At 35.9% G+C, this 24,372-nt stretch overlaps 1 protein-coding gene and 1 non-coding gene across 5 annotated transcripts in view; both read left to right on the top strand.

The window, feature by feature from the left end:
- ADGRL3 (adhesion G protein-coupled receptor L3) overlaps positions 1 to 24,372 on the top strand; it is an 865,234-nt gene that overhangs the window by 724,761 nt on the left and 116,101 nt on the right. For all 4 annotated transcript variants that reach the window (XM_029235469.1, XM_029235470.1, XM_029235468.1 and 1 more), the window contains 4 exons: positions 9,449 to 9,632; positions 10,579 to 10,701; positions 15,878 to 16,086; positions 16,781 to 16,957. In XM_029235469.1, coding sequence (XP_029091302.1) covers positions 9,449 to 9,632; positions 10,579 to 10,701; positions 15,878 to 16,086; positions 16,781 to 16,957 — 693 coding nt within the window. The remainder of the gene's footprint in view (positions 1 to 9,448; positions 9,633 to 10,578; positions 10,702 to 15,877; positions 16,087 to 16,780; positions 16,958 to 24,372) is intronic.
- On the top strand, positions 1,027 to 1,134 carry LOC114903320. The gene has a single exon (XR_003795706.1). It is a non-coding gene; the product is annotated as a U6 spliceosomal RNA (small nuclear RNA).

Genomic DNA, 24,372 nt, shown 5'->3' with positions numbered 1-24,372 from the left:
TCTCCTTCTACTCAGTTTATCTGGGTAATGTCAGACATCTCAGTGGCTTCAATGAGCTTCCTGAATTTATGATGCCTAAACCTGTATGCCAAGAGCAGATATCTTAGTAAACTGCAGACTGAAGAGGTTAAGAGTATGCCACCCCAAAACCTGTCACTTTGGCACATTGATTATTTTGAACTGAAGGCAATTGAGAAACAGCAGATGAAGAAGGGCTTTCTGATCCCCCCCTTTCTATCTAAAAGCAGATCGTAAAATTTCCATGTGCCAGGAAGAGAAGAACATTCTTATCACCAGAGAGTGGGAGTCAATGCCAAAATGGATCTGAGCAAAAAAATGTACAAAAATGAAAATAACCCTTATTTTCCACTTGTTTCCCCCATGTATTTCCTAGTCGCTTTCCCACAATTTAGTGCCCTAGTAGCTTAATCCCTTTTCCTTTATGTTTACACTTCATCACAAATTTATCATTCTCTGGTTAAAAAAGCAGGTAAACTCTCAGTCCTAACTACTTCTTCAGGTCTTTATTTTTCGTATGAAGTATACCTTGTATTAAATAAAATTTGTGTGCTTTTTTCCTGTTACTCTATGTCAGTTTAATTCTCAGGTCTTGTCACCGAACCTAAGAGGGTAGTGGAAGGTTACTCTTCTCCCCTACAAGTCTTCTCTAGACCTTTTAAATTAATTCAATTCAAGTACTTTGCATTCAAAATAAACAAACCTGAATTCATCATGTTTTGCACACTTTCCCCCAACATGTACTTACATCCTCTACCTTTTAACAATCAAAAATTTGCTCCTTTTCCTTTATTCCCATTTTGAGTGAGTGCCACCTCATTGCCTACCCCCAAATTCTGTGCATTTCACTTCATTTCCCTTTCCAACTGTAAATTAATCAACAAATTGTTTTAAATATTTTTGGAATCTATTTTTCTCCATTCCCGGAGCCAGAATGCATGGATTTGAACCCTGGTTCTGCCCTATGTTAACTAATTAGCCTTTAGCAAGTTAACTTCTCTGAGTCTCATGCTCGCTTCGACAGCACATTATACTAAAATTGGAACGATACAGAGAAGATTAGCATGGCCCCTGCATAAGGATGACAGAAAGAAAAAAAAAAATTCTCTGAGTCTCAATTTTCTCACTACAAGATGAGAATAATAACTACTTCTACCTGTTGGGTTATTCTCAAAATTAAAGGAGCTGATGCATAAAAAGCATTTAGATGACAGTCTGGAACACACTCAGTAAATATTAACCATTGTATTTTATATCACTCCCCTACCTTAAATTTTTCAGTGACTTATTGGTACCTTTTGGAAGAGTTGCAAATATCTTAACAAGGTTTGCAAGCCTCTTTGAAAACTAGCCTTCACTTACTAATCTTGTCACTGAACCCTTTGCACTCTGCTCTACTGTAAGGAATTTTTTTTCAATTCCTCTGAGATGCCTGTTCTCTTTCACCTCTGTATGTATAAACACATGTTTACCCCTTGCCTGTTTGGTCAATATTGTATTTAAGCTTGAAATTTTACTTCATGGAGCCTAATACAACGCTTGAACCCCGTGTTTCCACTGTTATAATGCTTGTCATGTCGTGTTTTATTTAGTGGTCTCACTATATTGTTACCACTTTGAGGGAAGGGAGAATATCTGTCCTTCTTGCAGTATCCCAATTGAAGGTACTTAGTTAATATTTGTTGAATGAATGTTGAGTTAGCAGAAAGTTTGAGTCAAGTTTATAGCTCCATTTAATTCCTATAAAACAGCATAGATTTGACAGTGTTCAATCATTTAAATAAGATTTTAAAAATAATACAATTACAGTTTGCTAAAAAATAATACATTTTTAAATAACAAGGGATTTCTTGAAGAGGCAGAGTCATTTCTATGAAATTTTAGTTTCACCTTGTTCTACTACTAAATGTTCTTATTACTATATTAAGGTCAGTTGTGTTATGCAATCTAATTTAAGACTTGAAGATACCAACACTTCACTGTAATGTAAAAGGGAGTTCAGAGATTAGTGGTTTTTATATGCTTAGTAATATTAAATGACAGTGATTATAAAAAGAACCTTAGGTTTATTGATCAGATGTGTAAATTATCAGTCACTCGTCTTGACTTCTAATAAAAAAAACCTGCAAGTTTAAAACTGTTTTGAAGACTTCTAACATTTGACCTTCAAATTTTCGATTTGAATCAATGTCTAAACATAAATTGGAGTACAATGTGCATTATTCAGGAATGATTGTAAACTTTTACTCTATTTTATTTTATTCTCAACTAATAAACTTTATATCAAGAAGTCAAAAATGAAGAATGAAGGAAAAATTGTTTTTATTTTTTTAATTATAAATCAATGTAAACTCTCTCTCTATATATATATGTATATATATATATATATATATATATATATACATATATGTATAGTGAGAAAGCAAGAAATGAGAGTAGAGAAGACCTGAAGACTTATTTCTCTTTATATATCCTGAAATTTATACATGAAATATATTTAAACATAACCATATGTACAATATAGTGAGAAAATAACAGTGTTCAGCATGATTACTGTATATATCGATAAAGAAATATTGCATTCAGGAGAACACATCAAAAAACAAAGATGTGGAAGTAAAGAGTAAAATAAAATTTCATTACTAGGCATTTTTTCAAAAGGATGTCAGCAATTTATTAATTTAAATTTATCTACTAGTAGGAAACATTTGCTCTTAACTTTCTAATGGGCTGCCTGATGATAATCTGCATATATATAAATCTTTGCTTTATTTTAACACAAGAGAACTTAAAAATATAATAAATGAACTGAAGAACTTAAGATCTAAGCTTATAACTCCTTTGCTTAAATATCTTTAATGGCTGTACATTTTCTACACAATAAAAACCAAACTTCCATCATACTGCAGATCTTCTAAAACCTGACTTCTACTTACCATTTCTCTCACTGTACTCATCTCTTAAACTATCTTTCCAAGCACCATACATGCTCCTCGCCTCAAACCAAACAAATAGCTTGCCTTGGTACCTTCTTTTTTTTTTTTTAATCATCAACTTGCTTGTTTTGTTCCTTAGCTTCAAATTTCCTCATCATAGTTAAAGACAGTTTATTCATCTTTTAGTGTCCCACTCAAAACCAAACACCTCTGGGGTCTTTTCTTGATCCTCCTCAGCAAGAATTCATTACTTTTTGTCCCATGTGACGTGCTTACCTTCTGCTTTGGAGTATAGGCAAATTGAGAACAGATTCCATGCTTTCCTTATTTTTCCTAACCTCACGCAACAGTGACTTCCCTAGTTCTTTGCATATCATACATATTTAATAAAACCTCATTGAGTTGCATTGAAAGTGAGCTTTGGTACATTTTAAAACATTTGGGGGAATTTCCTGGTGGTCCAGTGGTTAGGACTCTGAGCTTTCACTGCGAGGGCGTGGGTTCAATCCCTGGTCAGGGAAATAAGATCCCACAGGCCACGTGGCTCAGCCAAAAAAAAAAAAAAACCCAAAATAAATAAATAAAACATTGTGGAAAGCTTTTTATAGAATATATTGTCATTATGCATAGTGATCTGCATTCACTGCAATAACCTGTGCTTCTGCTTTTCTCCTTAATTCCCTGTAATTCACCCTGCCTTCCTTCCAAACCATGCTGATATCTGAGCACTCAGAAGACTTCTCGGGACACACAACAAAAAGTTATAGAACTAAACGAAGATGTTTTCAGTTTCCCTATTTTATTCATGATTTGATATTAAAAGTAGGTTATTTTTGTTTAATGGGCATTTATTGAATACCCAAAATGTATCAAGGCACTAAAATTTACCCTGGAAAAATACAAATGAACATGATGTATCCCCTGAGGACATCATAAGCTAGTGAGAATGCCAGACCCAAATACGGATAATTCTGTTAGAGGTGAGTAAGTACTAAAATCGGAGCCTGTTGTGACATTGAGTCTCTGAAATGATAGTGATTCAGATAACATTCGCTAGCTAATAGGTTTTTTCATTTGTGCTTAGATAATCTTTGCTCTTATAAAATCAGAGATTTGTTTTCTGCTGTTGTGAAAAGGGAGAAAACTCATGTGTGAATCTTCACTGGATGGCAGTCATTCAGCAAAGAGTTATTGAACACTTATTATGTTCCAGGCAGAGTTTTTGGCACTTACAGATGACACAGTCACCACCCTCATGAAGCTTGCCTTTTCTTGAGTGAGAGATCTTGACTGAGAGAGTCCTGTAGGTAAATAAATATCTGACATATCTTAGATAATGATACATGATACAAAGAAAACAAAACAGATCTTGGATTTAAGAGTGAGAGACTCTGCCTAGATATGCTGATAGTGGAAGACCTCTTTGAGCAGTTGATACCTGAGTTAAAACCTGAATGAGATCATGATCAAAAAGCTTGTCTTCAGAAAAATACCATGGTGGTATAGTTGTATATCTTTTCACAAGACATTCATTTTATTTGGCTCTACATTCTAGTGGTTTCAAGCAAAGGAAGAAGGGTAACTAAGTTTCCCAGGTGGTTCTGCTTACCTAGTTTAAGATTTACAGCTCACCTCAGTAAGAAGTGCCATTGATATGTTTTTCACCATGGATCCTTTTTTTTTTTTTTAACATCTTTATTGGAGTATAATTGCTTTACAATGGTGTGGTTAGTTTCTGCTGTATAACAAAGTGAATCAGCTATACATATATCCCCATATCTCTTCCCTCTTGCGTCTCCCTCCCTCCCACTCTCCCTATCCTACCCCTCTAGGTGGTCACAAAGTGCCGAGCTGATCTCCCTGTGCTATGCGGCTGCTTCCCACTAGCTATCTATTTTACGTTCGGTAGTGTGTATATGTCCATGCCACTCTCTCACTTCGTCCCAGCTTACCCTTCCCCCTCCCTGTGTCCTCAAGTCCATTCTCTACATCTGCGTCTTTATTCCTGTCTTGCCCCTAGGTTCTTTTAGATTCCATATATATGTGTTAGTATACGGTGTTTGTTTTTCTCTTTCTGACTTACTTCAACCATGGACGCTTTTATGTATTCTTTTTCTTTCTTTTTTTTTTTTGTTTGGTACGCGGGCCTCTCACTGTTGTGGCCTCTCCCGTTGCGGAGCACAGGCTCCGGATGCGCAGGCTCAGCGGCCATGGCTCACGGGCCCAGCTGCTCCGCGTCATGTGGGCTCTTCCTGGACAGGGGCACGAACCCGTGTCCCTGCATCGGCAGACGGACTCTCAACCACTGCACCACCAGGGAAGCTCCCTTTTATGTATTCTTGCCAAGGAATCCTAGACTATTTCACAAGCACATTCTCCTGGAAAAATGACAAAAGTTGTTATTGGAAGGGTATATAGCTGTTTTTCTCCAAAATTTTTCACAGTAGTTATAACAAATAAGTACATCTTCCCTTTTGAAGTATATAAAGTGTGATTATACAGTTTATAACATCTTTTAACAAACATACTACAATTATATGCTCTGAGTAAAATTAGTCAAATGAATTTGCTTAAGAGGTTCAATAATATTGTGTAATACAAATATATGTCCAGAAGGGTATGTTATGTACATGACCCTGGTATGAATCTAAGTGACTTTTCACACTTCCTAATTTATATTTGATTTTTATAAAGTCAAAAGTGACTTTAGGGGTTTCCCTGGTGGTCCAGTGGTTAAGACTTCTCCTTCCAACGCAGGTGGAGGAGGTTCGATCCCTTGGCTAGGGAGCTAAGATCCCACATGCCTCCTGGCCAAAAAACCAAAACATAAAACAGAAGCAATATTGTAACAAATTCAATAAAGACTTAAAAAAAAAAGTGACTTTAGAGTCTAGTCCATAAACTGTATAATGAGGAGAGTAATATCTGATAGTAGAATGCCCCTAACCACCCTCGAATTGAAACACGATGAGTTTTATTTTCTTTTGTAGTTCACACGTTGTTGATTGGTTAGAAAACATCAATTTGTTCAAAGGCACACAAATTTAGTGGCAGAACCAGAATGTACATTTCCAATGTCCATCTCCTATTCAGTTTCTAGTGTTTTAAAAAGGATAATGGAGTGAATTAACATTTAGCTTCTGGCAAAGATATTGTTGACTAAATTAACTTCTCAAAATTTAGATTATTTCAGTCTATACATGTCAAAACCATTAGGTGTTTTTTGTTTGTTTGTTTTTTCCTTCTGGATCAAGGCATTGTGGTGAGAATATAATTTTTTTTAAGATATATTCAGAACCAATCTTATTTCCGTCCAAATTTAGAATGTAAATTTTAGGTCAGAAAAAAATTATAGCAGAAAATAGAAATTAATGAGAGCTGTTGGACATTAAAGTAATGCCACAGCACCTCACTTTAATCAAATTCATTGTATATTTCCTGTTCAACTTTGGTTCTAAGTGTCGTCAAGCTCATTTCTTTGTAATCAAATACAATGAAAATAAACCTGTTTTTTAAAGAAATGTTGTTGAGCTAATGAAAGCAATGGAAATAAGTAGTTTGACCAAAAAAGAAAAAAGAATATGGAAAACTTAATTACCAGATGTCATTATTTATGGGTAAATATATAAATGCAAAATATGTAGGGAAAACGAAATATATTCTTTTACCATCGAAGAGTTGTGCCTATTTAATTGGCCTTCATTAAATTGGTAACAGGGACACATCAGCAACCTTTGGAAAGCTTACACAAATTGTATCAATTATAAAGCTATTAAGATTGACTTAATTGTGCTGTCTCACTAGCAGAAAACGGGTCAGTTAGTTCAAGCCTCTGGAACACACATTATGAACTATTTAATACACATGTTCCTCCCGTTCCTTAGTAGCAAAGTTGTGTGACAGGTCTGTTTATGAAGATTGCATTGTAGAAGAGGTATTTCTTCCAGATCTCACTTCAGTGTGAATATTTTGCAATTATTGGGTATGACTTGTGCTTTATTCAGTGAAAACCTCTTTTCTTCCCACACGGGACTTCGATATCAAATGGAAGTAAAGATTGCACCTAAACACTTATTATGAGCCAGGCAACCTTATGAAATGATTATATTATCATCTCCAATTCACAGGTGAATACAGAGAAGTGAAGTAACTTGCCCAACAGCACACAACTAGTAAAGTGGCAGCGTCCAGTTACAAACTCAGCAGGTGTGGTTCCAAATCCTACACTGATTTTAGCACTAGAGAATTCTCTCTCTCAATTCTTGTGTTGACATTTCCTTTCAGTTATACTTGGGCAATCATAACAGGTGCTGTTTTAAGAATAAATAAATATTAGATTTGTGTCTTAACCCACCCAGGTTTTAGGGCCATATTTTAAGTCTGTCGTTTCTGCGATGAACTTGGAAATCCTTTGGCCTTTAATAGAAAACTTCTCTAAAGACTATATTTTATTTGAGATGCAGTTGTTGAAATGTATACAAAATGTATAACTATGAAAAAATATTGCACCTTATACATTTTCAGTTGCAAAACTAAGATAATGGGGTGTGTTTGATTTATTTGCTGTCAATTTAAAGACAGTATTTTAGCTAAAGCAGTCTGTTGTAAACAGTTTTCTATTTAGAACATTCCCAGAGTTGACCATAGTTGCTTCTTTTTCTTTTTTCTTTTCTTTCTTTCCTCCTTTTGCCTTTGTATAATTTAAAACATTAAAAGCAATAAAGAGCAGAACAGAAACATTGCATTATTCCCAAAAATTCTTCCCTGAGGTAAGGTTTAAATTAATCAATGTAAGATTATTCACTAACGTTAAAATGGCTGCTCCATAAAGCACAGGCATAATTTCTGTTTCATATGGGGTTTTCAGAGCATTTCTAATGAATTCAGAGGATCATCTAATCCCAGAAAGAATATTTCCTTACACTCAAGAGGTCAGTGTCCTCTGTTTGGCGTCAGAAAATACCTAAACTTCTTTTTGTTTGATTTCTATCTGGCACCTTCTTTTTTTGGCATATCCTGTTGGCATCACCCCATAGAAAACTTCCTGAAAAGCAGATCAGATTGTTGTGATCCAGAAATGCTTTTGTCTGGCTTCTAGGTCATGCTTTAAACCCAGAACAAGTGACAGAGCTAAGCATACTATGTGAAAATAACCAGTCATTAAACTCGAGAGGTTTTTTTTTAAATGATGCAAAATACTCAAGTTGCAAGTAGAACTATTTTACATAAAAGTCCAGTGATGATGATTTTTGGCCAGAACTTGGAATAGCTGGGAAAAATATCAAGAAAAACAATTTTTATCAAAAGGCAAATTAGTTTTTGAAGCTGGTGTTAATTGGCAGCCAAGGTGTTTCATTATGAAGCTGAATTTTTAACAGTTGTTACTTAGTTACTATGAAAACACCAGCCAGAAGAAAACACTGCAGCTGTAATGGATATTTCTCCAGTCTTTCCCTGTCCCTCTGCCAACAGTGTCAATAATGTGAGTCCTGTTTCTAAACACCTATGTGCTGCCTGGAAATTGCCTGTGTTGGCTGTTTATTCAACTTCATTTCCAGATTAGATGCATATTTGATAATCAACAGGTTCAAGGATGATCACTTTCAAACTGCCAGTGTTGTATTTTTCTGTTTTGCAATTCTCTGTTTGAGTGAAACCTTAAGAAGACCTTACTGGAAGAACTGTCTTTTCTTGTAACCTGGAGTATTGAGCTAACCACAGGAAATATATAAATTGTAACTAGAAAGATGATTCTTTTGGATGAAGCAAAGAGAAACGTGGTGCCTTATCTCTATGTGTGAGTGTACCTACTGCTGTTTTTTTTGTAAGGAAAAACACCTGAGGGCCATAGGTAGCAAGTTCCAACTGTTTATTCCCCTTCCTAGTAATAAACAGCACGAAGGTTTCTCTCCACATGTAACACATCCAAAGCCCCTGGGAGTATGTATGCTTTGATATTTTCCCTATCCTGACATTTTACTAGCTGACTAAGAAAAAAAATTGGTTTGCTCAAAGTCCTTCAACCTATAGGCGACAGATTCTTGTATTGTCCTGTCTATAGTCATCCTTTTGATTTCTGTTATGTTTAGCATCTAGTTTTATGGTGATGTATAGAGAAAATCATTTTTTTTGTGGTGATGTGATAAAAGTATTAGTTTAAATTACTTGCCAACAGTTCACCAACCAAATAATTTAACTATGTAATTATAGTCTTATTGAAGCCTTTGCTATTGATTTTAAGAAGCAACCATGGATCTATTTGTTGTCCTTCAGAACAAAATCAGCTTTTCCTGTTGCCTTGCAAAATCTCAGCTAGGGTCTTACAGAGCAAAATAATGAATGCTTCCACTGCAGCATGTCACAGGGGAGGCTGGGACAATACTGAACTCATGCACATCACTGATCCTTACTTGCTGGGCAACATGTATGCCTGGATTTCTGACAGCCCTGTGGGTTCACTAGAGACCTCAGTCATTCTGTTCATCCTTTCGTAGGCAATGGTCGAGACAGTTAACAACCTCCTCCAGCCACAAGCCTTGAATGCCTGGAGAGACCTGACTACAAGTGATCAACTACGTGCAGCCACCATGTTGCTTGACACTGTGGAGGAAAGTGCTTTTGTGCTGGCTGATAACCTTTTGAAGACTGACATCGTCAGGGAGAACACAGACAATATTCGTAAGTGGCCTTTGTTCTACAGAAGGGCCAGAGAGGGACAAGAAAAAGCTATCATCTTGTTCAGCAGAAGAGAGAAAAGAAAAAAGTATCATCGATAGCGGACGAGATATCATGAGTGATACTTTATTTCAGTGGAGATAAGTTATCCTTTTTCTATAATTAGGAGGGTATCACCTATCATTAGCTTAGAAGTATCCTCATAATCATGTATGTATCCTCCTAAGGACATTCCAATATTGAATATATTAGCCTGAGATCACTTACAATGAGGTCCGTGTATTTTTTTTTTCAGTATTTTTCAGTATTTAAAATTTTCAGTATTTTTCAGTATTTTTCAGTATTTAAAATTTTATCCGTATGGATCACATCAGTTATAATAAGAATGTCTCTGAATTATAAACTATAAAGAAGCCAGTCATTTACATGATGGTGATAAAACAATTTTTGATAATTGTGTTATTGGCTCATAAAGAGTATAAATCGATTTTTAATGTGTCTAAGGATGTAGCTGACAGTTTTATTTCAGAACATTTGATAAAGCTATTTCAAACTTATTAAATTTAAAGATAAGTCAATATTGACATAATAGTACAGCTCTAGATTATAAAAGGATTTTCACTTAATTCATAAAATAAAGATAACATTTTGAAAGTAAGCTTATGGTCAATGACAAATTGTAAGGATTTGAGCTTGAGTTTTAAAGTCTAGACTTTATAATTGATATCCTTGTATTCTTATCTACCTGATTTTAATAGCTTTAGTTTGCTTTATTTTGAAAAAAATTAAAACACTAAAAAAACTTCTAAATAGAAGACTGAAGTACTATAAAGTATGGCAGACAGAACATTAATTCCAGTGTTTTGATTTCAGAAATATTTCAATAATTAGATTATCTTAAATTTGTCATGTTTCTCAGCGACCACTGATATGTCTTTGCCATTAATAGAATTGGAGGTTGCAAGGCTGAGCACTGAAGGAAACTTAGAAGACCTAAAGTTTCCAGAAAACATGGGTCATGGAAGCACTATCCAGCTCTCTGCAAATACTCTAAAACAAAATGGCCGAAATGGTAGGTTAGAATTTATTTATTAAGTTTGATGGAATTGAACTTGTCATTAATTCATTGCATCTTGGCTTCAAATTTTAGATCTGCTATCTAAAAGCTCTCCTCTCCTCTCACTACACTGTTCTCTTTCTTCACCTCCTCTTCCTCCTCTTTCTTAGCTCCTGCACCAACAATATTGCAATGATATTTGCTCTACAAAATTCTCAATTAGATTTGGAAATTGTTGTTAATTTTCAGTTGTAGAAAACTATCAGAAACTTGAATGTAAGGGAAATTAATAAACAACAAAATCCAGATGTTCTGACTTTTTTCCTTAAAAGGAGTAACTCTCACCAAGTTGACAGATTTTGTTTCTAAAATTTCAAATGGAAATTTTACTTGTAATTTTAAAATTATATGTGTTTTTTCTTTATTAACTTCTTTTTGAGGGTGTTTCTATGCTTTTCCTTTGCAAAGCATATAAAAAATATAACTGTAAGGAGATGCTTTTGGGGAATGGAACTGGTAGATATCAATTGATTTAGTACTAGGTTTTATTCATTGAATATAATTAAAATTAAGTAAATAAATAATCCCACAGAGAAAGTATGTCTGAAGCCTCACTAATATTAATTTTTTTTTAATTTTCTTTATTTATATTTTGACTGCACTGGGACTTCATTTCCGCACACGGGCTTTTTCTAGTTGCGGTGAAGGGAGGCTACTCTTCATTGCGGTGCACAGGCTTCTCATTGCAGTGGCTTCTCTTGTTGCGGAGCACAGGTTCTAGGCGTGCAGGTTTCAGTAGTCGTGGCTTGCAGGCTCAGTAGTTGTGGCTCACGGGCTTAGTTGTTCCGCGGCATGTGGGAACTTCCCAGACCAGGGCTCGAACCCTTGTCCCCTGCATTGGCAGGCAGATTCTTAACCACCGTGCCACTTTAGGGAAGTCCCTAAAATTTTTTAAACATATTCTTTGCTAAGGAAGTGAGATCCTTTAACCTGCTAGGCGATAGGAAGATGACTTCAGGTTGTAGCAACCAACTGGAAGCTGATTTTTCATATTACAAGGTAAATAGTTTTGAAAAAAGAAGAGACTGTTAAATAATATCAAGAAAAACAAATTATGTTTGTTACCAGCAGAACAAAATTCTTAATAAGTGTTGGAAATCTTATAAGACTGAATTTATAAATAGTACTATGTTGCTAAATTGACTGTGAATTTTGAGGCAGCAGTAAGATTTTCCTTTTTTTTTTTACTCTTTTATTTATTTATTTATTTAAAATTTTGAATTTTATTTAATTTATTTTTTTTATATAGCAGGTCCTTATTAGTCATCAATTTTATACACATGAGTGTGCAATAAGATTTTCTATAACACGAAATCAGATTCCTGCATTAGCTTCCTGACTGGTTTCCCTTCTTTGACTCTTGCCCCACAACAGTATGTCCTGTTGACAAAGTGTTCTTCCTGAGACATGAGTCTGACCAGTTCACCTCCAGTTATGCTTAGAATGAAATCAAGTGACTTAACAGGCCTACCACATGCTCCCCAGCCCACTTCCTTCCTGCCTCAGCTGCTCCACCTCACGTCTGTTTTTTTTTTTTTTTTTTTTGCGGTACGTGGGCCTCTCACTGTTGTGGCCTCTCCCGCTGCGGAGCACAGGCTCCGGACGCACAGGCTCAGCGGCCATGGCTCACGGGCCCAGCCGCTCCGCGGCATGTGGGATCTTCCCGGACCGGGGCACGAACCCGCGTCCCCTGCATCAGCAGGCGGACTCTCAACCACTGCGCCACCAGGGAAGCCCTAAGATGTACTCTCATATCAACTTTCATAATAGACAACACAGTATTATTGGGTTGGCCAAAAAGTTCGTTCGAGGTTTTCCGTAAGATGTTATAGAAAACCCCAAACGAACTTTTTGACCAACCCAATATTAACTGTAGTCACCATGCCACACATTACCTCCCCATGACTTATTTATTTTATAAATGGAAGTTTTTACATTTTACCTTCTTCACCCATTTTGCCTATTCCCACTCCTCACCTCTAGCAACTAGCAGTCTGTTTTCTTTATTTTTTTGTTTGTTTGTAAGATTCCACATGTAAGTGAGATATTTATCTTTATCTGACTTATTTCACTTAGCATAATGCCCTCAGGGTCCATCCAGGTTATAGCAAATGGCAAAATTTCCCTTTTATGGCTGAATAATATTCCATTCCCCATTTTATATCTCTGTGTTTAATTATATATATAACATTTTCTTTATCCATTCATCCATCAGTAGACATTTAGGTTGTTCACATGTCTTGGCTATTATAAATAATTCTGCAATGAAAATGAGGGTGCATAGGTTTTTTCAAGTCAGTGTTTCTGTTTGCTTCAGATAACTATGCAGTAGTAGAATTGCTGATCATATGGCAGTTCTATTTTTAATTTTTTGAGGACTCTCCATACTATTTTCCATAGTGGCTATATCAATTATATTTTTATCTACAGTGCACAGGGTTCCCTAATTCAGTCTTGATTCTATTCCTCAAACACACCAAGAGTGTTCCTTCATCAGATGTTTGCATTTTCTTGCTTCTGGAATGCATATTTTATATTTCTTTTTATAGAAACTTCTCTGTCATTCACTGCTCATTATAAATCTTAACCCTTCAGGAAAGCTTTTCCTATCTCCTCGAAGGTGGACTACTCTTTCCCAATCACTATTTTCCCATTAGCCATTTTCTGCCAGTGCTTCTTCATAGCATTTTTACTTACCATTATATGAAATTATATTATTATTTATTATTATTATTTTTAAGTTGCCTGCTTATTGTCTGACTCTTTCTCTAGGAGATGATCTCCATGAGAGCAAGAGCAAGACAGCTCCCTTCCTCCTCAAAAAAATGGAGAAAAAAAAATTTATTGTCTTTATTCCCACTTGACTCTAAGATTCAGGGATAAGGACTGGGGCTTCCTCGTCTTAGTTACCACAGTGGTCAGTGCAGTTCCTGTCTCTTGGGGATCCACCAAAATGAATTTATACTGGAAGTAAAACATAGGGCTTGACTTATTTTAGGAAAGGAAATGACACAAAATTTTAAAAACATCCTAAAAGAAGGTTAACTTTACAGAGGATTACTTGTAAAAGATCGCCGTAAGGGAAAAAAAAATAAGGTAGAAGGAGGTATGGAGATAGTGATCTTAAAAGAGCATGATAATTGAAGTTTAAGACAAAGATTTTTAAAAAATTTATTTTATTGAAGTATAGTTGATTTACAGTACTGTGTTAATTTCTGCTGTACAGCAAAGTGATTCAGTTATACATAATATACATTCTTTTTATATTCTTTTCCATTATGGTTTATCACAGGATATTGAATATAGTTCCCTGGGCTCTACAGTAGGACCTTGTTTACCCATTCTATATATAATAGTTTGCATCTGCTAATCCCAAACTCCCAATCCATCCCTCCCTCACACCATCTCCCCCTTGGCAACCACAGGTAAAGATTTTGAATCTTTGTTTTGTTTTGGTTGTAATTTGCATAAAATTAAATGTGCATATCTTGTGTTTAGCTTGGTGAATGTGATAGTTGTACATTCTTCTGTGACACCACATAAACCAAGATGAAAATCTCATGTATTACCCAGAAAATGTCCTGATACCTCTTTTCACTCTTCTCACCCCATCTCCCCACCTGATGAACTACTTTCTTCTCATTACTATTTCTAAAGACAAATTTTACCTGTTCTTAGACTTCATGTAACTGGAATCATACAGTATGTACTCTTTCTGTCTGTATTCTTTATCTCAGTATAATATTTTTGTGATTCAGTCATGATGCTCCATCTATCATTAGTTTGTTCTTTATTGATGTATAGTAACTCTATTATTTTAATAAGGCGTAATTTATTTACTCTCCTATTGATAGATTTTTGAGTTGTGTCTAGTTTGGAGCTGTTTTGGATAAGGATGTTATAAACATTCTTATACAACATTTTTTCTTTGTGGATACATATTTTCATGTATCTAGGAAGGGTAGATATATGTTTAACTTTGTAAGAAATTGCCAGACATTTTTCCAAGTAGTTGAACCATATTACACTCTCACTAGTAATATGCAGAATTTCATTTGTTCCACATTTTTACTAACATTAGTGTGGCTAGTATTTTATAGTGTGGATTTCAGAGATCCTAGTGGGTATGAAATGGTATCTCAATATGATTTTAATTTTTATTTCCCTAATTACTAATGATGTTAATTTTTATGTGTCTATTAGCTTATTTAAAAATTTATTTATTTATATCCTTATTTTTGGCTGTGTGGGGTCTTTGTTGCTGCACATGGGCTTTCTCTAGTTGTGGCTAGCAGGGACTACTCTTCATTGCAGCATGCGGGCTTCTCATTGCAGTGGCTTCTCTTGTTGCAGAGCATGGGCTCTAGGTGTGCAGGCTTCATTAGTTGTGGCACACGGGCTCAGTAGTTGTGGCGCACAGGCTTAGTTGCTCCACAGCATGTGGGATCTTCCCAGACCAGGGCTCGAACCCATGTCCCCTGCATTGGCAGGCAGATTCTTAACCAATGTGCCACCAGGGAAGTCCCATTTAGCTTTTTATATATCTATTTTTAAAGTGTGTTTTTATGTCTTTTTCCATTTTAGTATGTTATTTATAATTTTACTGTTGAGTAGCAGAAATGCTTTATATATTTGAGTCATATGTGTGTATATATTTCCTAGTTTGTGGCTTGCCTATTCATTTTCTTAATGCTGTATTTTGATAGGCACAAAGTTTCAATTTTGATAAAGTTTAGTTTACCATTTTTTATTTTATGGTTAGTGTTTTTTGAGTCCTATCCAAGGCATCTTTGCCTTCCCAAGATCACAAAGGTATCCTATATTTTGTTCCAGAGGCTCTCTGGTTCTGATTTCTATATTTAGGACTGTGATCCATCTTGAATTAAGTTCTGAGTATGGAATAAGTTAGGGATTGAGGTTCATATTTTTTTTAAATACTGATACATAGTTGTTTCAGTATCATTTGACTTTCCTCATTAATGACTTGGCACTTTGGTTGAAATGAATATTTGAATTTTGTTGTGAATATATATATTATACAGATTTGATTACAATCTAATTAGAACTCTCTAATTTAAGTGGGATGTACAAGCTAATCAGTTTCTTCCCAATTTATATGTACTTATTTTAGGAGAGATCAGAGTGGCCTTTGTCCTGTATAACAACTTGGGTCCTTATTTGTCCACGGAGAATGCCAGCATGAAGTTGGGAACAGAGGCTATGTCCACCAATCATTCTGTTATCGTCAATTCCCCAGTTATTACAGCAGCAATAAACAAAGAATTCAGTAATAAGGTTTATTTGGCTGATCCTGTGGTGTTCACTGTTAAACACATCAAGGTAAAAAAAATGGCATGTGAAGTTTTTTGTTCACATTATCTATATTTGTTATAACAAGAGCATGAAGTGTCTTAATTTCCTTTTTCTTTTTCCCTATTTTTTGACATATAGCAATTCATTGTCTATAAACTGATTAGTGATTTTTTTTCCAAAATGAGGGAGGAAAATAATTCTTGTATATGTATATATTTAAGGTAACAACATTCATAGATGGATTTATAAATGCTTCTCTATAATTAAAAAGAGCTAGCAATATGTTCAGTGGAACTCAGCATAGCTCAACTGATGTTACAAGTAGTTATGTCTTTGTGTGTAGATATATTTTTATGTATATGCAAGGATTGTATTGTAAATTGGACAAAGATTTTTTAAAACCATGCTATCAGAAGTTCATTGTATAGAGCAATTCTTTGCTTTGCAGTATAAATTAATTGATGTGATTCTGAGACAATGATACTAGTATTCCTTCAATATTACTTTTGAAAAATGAATTCACCTCTAATCAGGGGGAATAAATAACATATATTCAATTTTGCTTAGAATTGATAAGCCCCACTTAATATGAAAACTCTGGTAGACCTCTCCACAAAAATTGAAACATAGTGTGAAGTTGTGTTAGATGTAAAAAAAATGCCTACCTAACTTACATGATCAAAAAGTAGTTATTGGCTTTGTTGATGTTTTTTTCCTGTAGCAGTCTGAGGAAAACTTCAATCCTAACTGTTCATTTTGGAGCTATTCCAAGCGCACAATGACAGGTTATTGGTCAACCCAAGGCTGTCGGCTCCTGACAACAAATAAGACACATACTACATGCTCTTGTAACCACCTAACCAATTTTGCAGTACTGATGGCACATGTGGAAGTTAAGGTAAGATACATACCATAAAATAAAAATGGCTTAGCATACAGTTAAGACATTAACTGTAAAAAGTCCTAACTCCATGTCCAACTTGAGTGTGTTTCTACTTTCACAGTAATTCTATTCAAGAACTCTCTGTTGTTCAACCCATATCCTATTGATGAGTCAAAGAACCCTTTTTTTTCTATTATCAATATAGTTCATAAGATTGAAATTTGCTTATAAAATAAAATTTTGCTAAGAAAACTTCCCGTGTTCTTCCCTGCTTTTATTTTGTGTGAGTAAATATCAAACCATATCCTCATGAACAGGGCAAGGTAGGACCCCAGCACCAAAGGCCAGTGTGATAGGGTTAGAAAGCTGGGATCTGGTAGGCTGAAGACTAAGGAGCCATGCGTGGGATTAAATACTCTCAAAATGAGTCTTGGGAAAATAGCTGTTAAACACAGTACACAAAGCATTTGTAATACATAGAGCCTGGCAAATTCTAACATAATGTAATCGTTCTGTCCATTCAAGAAGACACTATTCTAAGGAAAAATCTAGGTGATAGGTTGTTTCCAAAATCAGAAACGTGGCTAACTTGGCTGCATCAGTCTCTTGCCAGGTGACTGGTTGTCTTGGAAGGCAGGAAGAGGATTTAGATTTCGGATATACTTAAGACATAAAAATACAAAGGGATTATTAGCTTGGTTATAGAAATTGATAGATGGGTTAGTAACAAGAAATTATATACTTGTGAATTCTCATCTTCCTGATGTCAATAAAAATAGAGAAAGTATCACTGTCCAATACATTTTAAAACATGAAAACCATGGCAAAGGTTTTATCCACCTGATACCATTTATCCAATAATTTCATCCAAAATTTTCTTTGACTCTGTTGAACTTAGAGATGATGCAGGTATCTTAGAGGGAGACCAAATCCAAGCCCACTCAGGACCTTAGGAATAAATTACCTTAGCTGTGTCAACACAGTCAAGTTTGATCTTTAAAGGACTACAAACCATAATTTGTCAGAGCTTCACGCATTGATCAAGCTTAGTAAGATTGGCTACACTAACAAATGTTAAGTTTAAACCTGGAATGTATTCGTATGGCTCTAGGATTCTATCTTTTCAGTTTATGGAATAAATTCAAACAGAAAAATGGATCATATTTCAAGCAACCACAAAAAATAATTTTTTGCTCAGTTCATTGCATAACAATCTCTACCCAGTCCACGCAAGAATCTTGACTGTGACCATTACTGTGTGTCAACAAGAGATAAAAATAGATGGAAATCAATATTTTCCTTTGACAGTCAGTCATACAGTAAGCATGCCCTGGGTTTCTTATATCACAATCTCTTGCAATTGCCTGGGTCATTCCCATCTTGATCACACAACCTGATTTTGGCACTTGAAAAACGAAAAACAAGCAGAATGATCATCCCTGGAAGTCCAAAAGGAAACAAACCAACCAAATTTACATTAGACTAATGTCTAAAAATGTATGCTAATTTATTCATGCACAGTGAGATATGCAACAGCCAGTTAGAACAGATATTTGTGCTTGCTAGTTATCACTTCCTAACTCCACAGGAAAATCCATAAAGGAAACAAAATTATATTTGAGAATTTTGCTTGATGAGAGCAAGAAGAGTTACCTGAGTAGTCTTGTTGCTATTGCTATTAAGCTGTGGTGCCCTAATGCGTGGGTCTTCACTCCAGGGTTCTACCTGTGTACTGAGTTGCCTTTTCTGTCATCTGTGTTACCTCTGCTATTCATTCAGTACTTCCTTCATTTTTTTACTAACAATTTTCAAACACCTGAGTAAAGGTATTGACATGTTGCCTGCTACACTGTAGGCTGTCAATAAATGTAACTTCCTCCTGATTTGCCAGAGATATCACTAGATTCCAGCATTCTGGTGAAGCTTCTGGCCCTCATGGAACTTGCATTTCTAAGGGGAAAGAAAGGGCAGAGAAGTGAAGCTGCAGTCATAAATGTGATAAGTCTTATAATTGAGGCCCACACTGTGATTTAGGGACACAGTGGGGGATCGTCTATCTAAGGCAGGACTGGTCAGAGAGGGCTTATCAAAAAAGTGACTTTCTGTGAAGGATGAGTAGGATGAATTTAGTAAGGTAACCTGTGGAGAATTTGTATCAAGCACATTCTTGGAAGATTTTCTTCTCTTTGCTTTGGGTACACCATCCTCTCTTGCTTTCCTTCCTCAGCAGCTGGTCCTTTTTAGCTTCCTTTACTCGTTCCTCATCTCCACAGCCTCTTGTTGCTCTGGCCCGGAGTGTAATCCTAGATGTAGTCTAGGCACTATCCATTCTTCCTCTGTAGTTGATCTCATATGTCCATATGGCTGTAAACATCATCTCATGATTCCCAGACTTCTATCTCCATTTCTTAACTCCAGACTCCTAGATTCAACAGTTAACTTGATATATCCACCTAGATTTCTAATAAGGGTCACAATCCTAGAACTACACTTTTGGTGTTTTCCCATCTGTCCTTTCCTTCTTAGTAAATGGTTACTCTGTTCTTCCAGGTGCTCCAGCCCTAAACCATACACCATCTTTGATTTGTTTCTTTTCACTCACACTGCACACCCAATCTCATGAGCATATCCTGCCAGATTTAGCATCTTCATTGCTACTACCTGGATTCCAGCCCTTATCCTCTCTCCTCTGCTGTTTTTTTTTTTTCTTTTTTTTTTGCGGTACGCGGGCCTCTCACTGTTGTGGCCTCTCCCGTTGCGGAGCACAGGCTCCGGACGCGCAGGCTCAGCGGCCATGGCTCTCAGGCCCAGCCGCTCGGCGGCATGTGGGATCTTCCCGGACCGGGGCACGAACCCGTGTCCCCTGCATCAGCAGGCGGACTTTCAACCACTGTGCCACCAGGGAAGCCCTCCTCTGCTGTTTTGTTACAGCCCTTTAATTGGTCTCCTTGCTTTATTTCTTGTCCTTCTTAAATTTATTCTCAGCGTAATTGCCAGAGGGATACTCTTAAAATGTGAGTCTCTCTTCTGATTTATTCTCAAAAAGCCATACTGTAATCCCTTTAAAATGCAGATCAAGTACTTCACACCTTTGATCCAACCTGAATAACTTCTTATCTCAATAAAAGCAAAGTCCCAAATCCTGACCCCTTTAGCAACTCTTGACCTACTCTCCCACTACTCTTCCCCTTGCTCACTTGGCTTCCTTGCCTTTCCACAAACGCATCAGGCTTGCTCAGGTTAGACTTAAAGTTTCCCTTCTCCTACCCTTCACCCCCCCCCAGATAGCCACAAGGTCAGCTTTCTCATCTCCTTCAAGTCTTTGTTCCAGTGTAACCTTCTCAAAGAGGCTTTCCCTGTCCACCCTTTTAAAATTTCAGATTACCCCACTCCCACAAAATACTGTGGGAAATAAGGCAAAACCTGTCCCTGGCCTCAGTCAATTTATACTTTATCAATGGAGAGAAGTATTCAGGCTGGTTTTTGAATGGGGTGCTCAGAGAGGTTTCATAGCTCTGAGGTCAATCTGAGGTCAATTTCATAGGTCAATTTGAGCAGATAAAAGAAGGAAAGGGATGCCCCAAGGTGGCAGTGTTGCCAAAACCTGACCTCAATGCACCGGCACCAAGTTGAACTTCGGAGACTGTTTTGGGTGAAGTAGAAAGGAATAGCTTTATTCTTTTGCCAGGGATAGGGGCCCACAGTGGACTAATGCCCTCAAAAGTGTGTGTCCCCACCTGGGGGTGGGGTTGTAAGGAGTCTTATAGTAATGGTTCAAGGGGCAGTGTTGCTGATAAGGATCAGTGTGCATGCAGGGCCTGCATTCCTTCAGTCCAGAAATCATTTGGCGTCCGGTGGTCTTGTGATAGGCTTCTGTGGTTCTGCAGGTTATCGAACTATGACCTTCTCTCTGCAATGAAGAATGCTTCATCAAGTAGTTAACATCCTCCATTTGGCGGGGGGAGGGGGGGGGGGGGGGGTTCTACAGAAGAGCTCAAAGATATTGTTATATGTATCTCTTGAGGAGGAACCAGGATCCTGCCCCAAGGCGTCACTATTGTTTCTTGACTGCTTCTCCCTTGTCTCTGCATCCCCTTCCTTCCCTGATTAGCAACTGTTTGAACCTGCCCTTTGGAACTCAGGGGAATGTCATGAAGGTTGAATGAAGCCTATTTCCTACAAACAAGAAATGGGGGGCACAGAAAGAATTTTGTGCCTAGGAGCCCTACAGGGTCCTGCTCAGTTTCAGGAACACAGCTGACTAACTACTTTCGAGTTTTCTCTACTTCTCTTGTCTAAGGAAACATTTGGTTGTCTTCTCTCTTAGATACAAAAGTAATAATTATGGAAAGTTATATAATTTTATATCAAACTGTGGTAGTATGCATGGCATTTTAAAAACTTTTCCATTATTGGAATCACCTGCAGGTTTATTTGTCTGTTGTTCAGTAGAGTGTTGAATACATTAAGTTCAAATGTCTGTCTCTTCTCATACCAGTGATTCTCTTTGTGAACACTCTTTGTGGGAGGGGTATTTTAGTTTGCAGGATCATAAGTTTCAAACTAATTGACTAATTAACATTTCTACTATGGTTTTGTAGAGCACAGTAACAAATGTTTTAGAAAATGGTCTGACAATTTATATCACCTATAGCTTTTTCCTCTACCCAAATTATAATTCTTTGGGGATAATAAAAAAAAGTCTCCCTACTCATTTCTGTCAGTTCAACTTGACATTGATTTTTATTATCTTTAAAAGGCTTCACTGTCCTTAGTTAGATGCTTGCATCTCTCTCTTTCTCCCTCTCTTTTCTTTTGAGCTTAGTATATCCTATTGCCCCTACCCCAACTTTACCCCAGTCCAAGTATAGGCATTATTTTGCTATTTAAAATCATTGTGTTTCTTTTTAAATTTAGTATTGATTTAAAACAATGATAATTTGGAAATTTTTAACTTCATACCATGGATTCTGTGTGTCAAATATTTTATAACTACACTTTTTCTAGGTTAGAAGAAAATACACTGTAAGGTTCTGCAGTTGCATATGAAGAAAAGTACTTGCTTTTCAAAAAGAGTATTTTTACTTTTTTAAAGTTCAAAAGAAAAGTTAATTTAAGAGTTTAAAAAATGATTTTATTAGTGAAAAATAAAATGTTTAATGTATAATGCTAAAGGTTGTACACTTCCATTCCCAAATTTTTATGTTCATTTTGTATTTTGCCATCTATAGTGCAGTGGGGTTGAGGTGAAGGTAGAGATTAAAAATCATAAATATTACATAGTACGTTAAACAATGTATTTATTTAGAGGAAAACAAAACTAGATAGCTCACAAGTTGAATACCCTCCAAATATGTAAAATTCCATGAAAACAAAATGGTTTCAAAAATGATCAAAAATGTAAGATTTTATTATATTATCTTAAATATTAACTCTATCAAAAAAATTGACAACCTCTTAGAACCAAGAACTATTCTTGGACCTTCTCATCAAACAGTTTTATAATGATATGTTTTCTTCCTAGATTTATTAAAATCTGAAATTATTTATTTGCTGTTTTATTTTCTGCCTCCTCCACTGGACTCAAGCTCAGTGTTAGGAGCAGAGACCTGAAAGAACTGAGAATCAGTCTTGCAGATCATCTGGGGAAAGACTCTTCCAGGCAGATGAAACAAGAACAAGAACCTGAAGCAGGGGTGATTCTGTGATTCTGATGAACTGCAAGAACAGTGTAGCTGGAGTGGAAAGAAAAATTGTTTTATTACTTATTTTCTCCACTCTTTTTATAGAACTTTTATAGAAAAGTTGAAAGAGTGTTACAATAAACACTCATATACCCCTTTTTCTGAATTCATATTTAAATTTTGACGCATTTGACTGTCACTCTTCTGTGTATGTACATGCATATATATTTTGCTGTATTATTTGACTCTTTGGAAGTAAATTGCTGATTTTATAATATTTAATTCCTAACTCTTCCAGCAAATAAGTTTCAAGAACATGCTCTACCATTAAAACACAGAAGAAATTTAACTTTGACTAAATATTATCATCTACTGTATAATTCATACACAGATTTTCTAATTATCCTGATAATGTCCTTTACAGCCATTGTATTTCCACTTAGGGCCTGATCAAAGATCACAGTACCTTTAGTTGTGACATTTCTTTGCTCTTCTTTAGAAGCATCCCTGCCTGTTTTTGTCTTTCATGAAAATGAGACTTTGCAGAGTCCAGAGTCCAGGCCATTTGTCCTGTGGAATGTTTCACAATCTCAATCTTTCTGATTGTTTTCTCATAATTAGATCCAGGTTAAACATTTTTGGCAAAAATACCCTGTAGGAGATGCAGTATCCTTCCCATTGTATCAGGAAGCCCCTTATTGGAGTTACTAAGTTTGATCATTTTGTTAAAGTTACATTGTACAGGAACATTGAAGTTTTTGTAATTAAGAGGAACACGTGGAAACATATCTGGAAAGTTTGTTTTATTAATCTCAATTTTTTTCATTGTAATCTGTTAAGTCTACCCTTTACTTGTTTCTCAAATAGTTAAATACTGTCTTTGTGACAGGCAAAGTTTATGATCTAATTAGTAATACAGATAAGTAATCAGCATAATCTGTATCTTATAAGAAATGTCTTATTGTTGTGGTAGAGAATGCTGTAGAAACACATGGGGAAAAGCCTTAACTTGACCTTGAGAGGTCAGAGAAGATGCTCTAGATGAAATGACATAACTTTAAGCAAAATGAGAGCAACAGGCTTGAAGTAACATGAAGTAAGGCTGCATTTTTGTGGTTTTGAAGTGTATATTTTCAGTAAAATTTATATTCAAGAGCGTATTAATTACACTCTTCTTCTGTTTTTATTTCTGAGTTGTAGTAGAATTTTTAAGCAGAAAGAGACCTGCAATCTTCTCATATGCACACTAGATCCTTACCCTTACAATTTTCAGGTTCTTTATCATCTTCAGTAAATAAGCATGGCTAAAAATAGCAGCTGGAGATGCATCTGCAATTCTAGTGAGAAATATAAGTAATAAAGTTTATGGAGATTGCAAAAAGTAGAGATCTGGTGAGGACTTAACTCTCAGAAAGGCCCAGCATGTTCAATGATAGAGGAATTAACGTCATTTCTTTAGTGTCTACATACATTATCTCATTTGATCCACAGAACCAGAATAGGAATTGTCATCATAATTTATTTTCCCATTTTATAATTTGCAGGGAAGTTGGAATAAGAACAGTTAGGAGGCTTAGGGTCCTGATTCCAGTTCTTTAGGTAATTGCCTGTATCTTTAGCAAATCATTTGGACTCACTGTTCCCATTATTAATCAGTTAACGGAGAGTAATAAAATTATTTCTAACATTATCTCAGGATTATTTGGGGGGATTGAATAACAAAATCTATTAAAATCATGTTGAGAA

The sequence above is a fragment of the Monodon monoceros genome, unplaced genomic scaffold (genome assembly GCF_005190385.1).
Source record: "Monodon monoceros isolate NGI ecotype Baffin Bay Population unplaced genomic scaffold, NGI_Narwhal_1 Super_Scaffold_20, whole genome shotgun sequence".
Lineage (NCBI taxonomy): Eukaryota > Metazoa > Chordata > Mammalia > Artiodactyla > Monodontidae > Monodon > Monodon monoceros.
The sequence above is the reverse complement of the archived record's forward strand: the minus strand, read 5'-3'. Positions and strand labels throughout refer to the sequence as shown.